The sequence below is a fragment of the Merops nubicus genome, unplaced genomic scaffold (genome assembly GCF_000691845.1).
Source record: "Merops nubicus isolate BGI_N331 unplaced genomic scaffold, ASM69184v1 scaffold29308, whole genome shotgun sequence".
Lineage (NCBI taxonomy): Eukaryota > Metazoa > Chordata > Aves > Coraciiformes > Meropidae > Merops > Merops nubicus.
In genome coordinates, this window is record NW_008626821.1 from 1,298 (window position 1) to 4,701 (window position 3,404).

Here is a 3,404-nt window from a genome sequence, read left to right on the forward strand (position 1 = left end):
AGGCTGAAGAGGGAGCGCCGTGTCCAGGTCAGGCCGTGTTGCTCAAGAAAACCTTGAGATGACTGCAGGAAGTCTGGTGCAAAACAACAGTCAATGCCAGAGGCCTCAAAACCGACAGCCTCCAGAAGCATGAACAAACAGGCTTCCCGTAACAAAGGACGGGCTGTAACCACAGCCGTCTCCAAACATCTGTGTACTGCCAGCAAATGGACAGCCAAGTACTCCCAAGGGCCTGGCAGAGGTCTCTGCGAAGGTAGCCCTGGTGATCGTGCTTGGATCTATCCTGGAGCCCAGCTAGCCTGCGGCTTCTACCAGCTGGGAAACGATGCACAGACCGGGAAAAACACCAAGAGAGCTGATCCTGCTTGGCCGAGGAGAGACAGGCTGCTTCTCTCTGACCCAAGGGGTGTCCCCAGAGCAGCACATGGGACCAGGTGAGCCAAACGTTTATTGACAGTCGGGTAGGATCCAGGGCCTGCAGGGTTATTACAGGACTGTGTGCAGAGAAGGGAGGACAGGGAGGGCAGAGCCTACTGTGGAGGCTGAGGTGCAGGAGGACCAAATGCCAGTCAGAGGAGGGGCTGCAGGGTCCGCGGCAGATGGGACGCCCAACACACTGCTTGGCCCATGGCCCTGGGCAGTACCACTCAAGGGATGTCCTCATAAGAAGCACTGCAGCAGGACCCAGGCCACTACAGCCCCCACAGGGCTGTCCTCCCAGGTGCCTTCCCCACAGCCCAGCAGAGCCTCACCTAGCACACGTTTCTGCTGGGGAGCCCAACCCACAGCAGTCCAGAACGTGACACCAGTGAAGAGGCCCCCACCCTGCTCACCACTAGTGCAACCCCGGCTTCACCCATCACTGACCCTCCGCAGGGGCTTGGACCAGGACCTCGGCTCAGCCCCAGTGCACCCAGCACTGGAAGCGTCAGACGCGGCCCTGCTCGGCCACAGCTCCTCCTGGTTAGACCTTGGTTCTGCGGCGTCAGCACCGGTGATCTGCTCCTACGGCCTCCGAGACATTCTTGAATCCCTGCTCCCTGCGTGGGGACAGCGTCCGATGGCGGGGCCAGCCTGGCACCCCAAGTCAGCCCCGCGCACCGCTGGGCAGGCGCCCAGAGCCACCCTGGGCCTGGGGCTCCCCGGGGAGGTCCCTGGCCTCTTGCTCACCTTAACAGCTCCTCCAGTTCCCGCTTCACTGTCCCCACCACCAGCGGCCCATGGTACACGAGCGCCGTGTACATCTGCACGAGCGAGGCTCCGGCACGGATCTTCTCCAGGGCATCGCGCCCGCTGCTCACCCCACCCACCCCGATGATGGGCACCCGCCCTGCAGGCGGGCGCAGAGTCAGGACAGCACCGGTGATACACACACGTGCCCCCAGGCTCTGCTCTGCCCCTACCTTGCGTGAGGGTATACATCTCCCTGACGGTCTGTGTGGAGAGCTCCCGCAGGGGCTTCCCACTGAGGCCGCCCGGCTCCATGCGACGCCCACTCCGGAGGCTGCTGGGGCGGCTCACGGTGGTGTTGCTGATGATCAGCCCGTCCACACCTAGCTGAGGGGGGCAGCAGCATGAGGGCACAGCTGCCATCAGCAGCCCCCACTCTCATGCCCAGGCCAGACTGCCAGGAACCCCTCAGCAAGTGCCCCAGTAACACATCCAGGGACAAAGCAGTCCCTCACTGCCTGGACCACCCCCAAGGTCCTGGTGATGCACGCAGGCCCTCGTCGACTTGGAACTACCCAGGACGCTGACTCTACAGCAGACAAAGAGCTGCAGGCCTGCCTGTGCCTTCAGAGAGAGCTTGCCAGGAGCAGCTGGTCCTGCCCGGCACTGTTTGAGGTCAGCAGGAGGCACACCGGCCTCCCCTCCTGCCTCCTCACCTCGCAGACAACACTAGCGATGTCCTGCTTGTCCTGCATGCTGAGGTCAGGGGCAATCTTCACCAGCACAGCTGGCTTGTGCTCACAGGGCAGCACGTCCCTCTCTGCCAGCACCTGCAGTGGACACGTGGGGACACAGAGCAACACGCTGGGGGAAACATCCTCTACCCCAGACCACGCAGATGCACGCCCGTCGCCACAGGTGGCGCAGGGACAGGCCCCTGCTCTCCCCACACAGCACCGCTGATGGGACGGGCACCCTGTGGCACAGGGCCCGGGTCACACGACCCACGCAGGACCACAGTGACTCCCTATGCCGTGCAGTGGATGGCTCACTGCCCCCTTGCAGGAGTAAAGCAGAGGGAAAACGCCTCCCTGGTCAGATGCCCTTTGCTGGAGTACAGTGCCCCAGAGAACCCCATGCCAGTGGCTGATCAGGGGACATCGTGGTGGCTCTGCCCACTGCTCCAGGAAACCACCACTGACTGCACACAGTGCTGCAGCTGTGGTCCAGGCTGGCTGACCTCACCACCCACCTTGGTCAGCAGGTCCTGCAGCTCAGCCTTGCCTTGCAGGTCTCGCAGCCCTGGGGTGTTTGGGCTGGACACATTCACAACGAGGTAGTCAGCCAAGGGGCCCAGTGTCTGTACCCCAGCCATGTAGTCAGCTGATGCATCAGTAGAGCTCTTGTTTTTGCCCAGGTTGACTCCAAGGGGCATCCCCGCTGGAACACAGACGCATCTGAACCACGGCAGCAAGACCAACCACCACCCGAGGGGCCACAACACCTAACAAGGGACGCCACATGACCTGCTAAAATCAAGATGGGGATGTGCAGCCCACATGTTTCATGGGGATGGGCTTGGGACTGTCCTGCAGCCGCAGGAGCATCACCACAGCTGCCCTAGTTAGCATCTCCCAGCACTGCAGTCTCCAGCCTGACCACCCAGCAGAGGCTGCCCTTGGAAACCACTCAGCTGGGCCCCTGTTGGCTTTGGGCTAGTCTCAGTGGACACGTCCTGCCCCAAGCAGGAAGCAGAGCCTCTGTGACAGAGAAAATGGCAGGAGAATCGTGCCTGGTCACAGTACCAAGGGGGAGACGCAACAGCCCCAAGAGGGTTCCTCCTGTCTGAGCGCACCTCGCTCTGGCCAGTGCCCTCCTATGCCTGGACACTGGCATCACACATCTTTCCTAGCCCACAGCTACATGGGAAACCCCCAAACCCAGGCTGCAGCCTCAAGAGCTCACCTTCAGTGAACCTCAGCTGTGTCTCCTGCCGGGCCCGCAGCCTGCGCTCCACTGCAGCATGGCCGTGGCTGTTGAATCCATACCTGCACCAGAAGAGACAAAGTTCAGGGCCAGGCTGATGCCCAAAATCCCCAAGCAGAACACAGGAGGAACATTAGGGAGACGTACAGTCCATGCAGCTCTGCTTGGTCCATCCAACCCAAAGGCCACCGCAGCACACACCACAGAGCTGGGACCACCCGACTGACAGCCCGCCCAGCCTCCCCCAG

At 62.0% G+C, this 3,404-nt stretch overlaps 1 protein-coding gene across 1 annotated transcript; it reads right to left on the reverse strand.

Moving 5' to 3' along the window:
• Positions 1-985: 985 nt before the first annotated feature.
• Positions 986-3,218, reverse strand: DHODH (dihydroorotate dehydrogenase (quinone); the record flags this gene model as incomplete). Its single annotated transcript, XM_008946139.1, has 6 exons — positions 986-1,040; positions 1,171-1,330; positions 1,404-1,557; positions 1,887-2,000; positions 2,423-2,610; positions 3,136-3,218. Coding segments are annotated over 6 exons (754 nt in total), but the record flags the coding sequence as incomplete, so codon positions are not given.
• Positions 3,219-3,404: the final 186 nt, after the last annotated feature.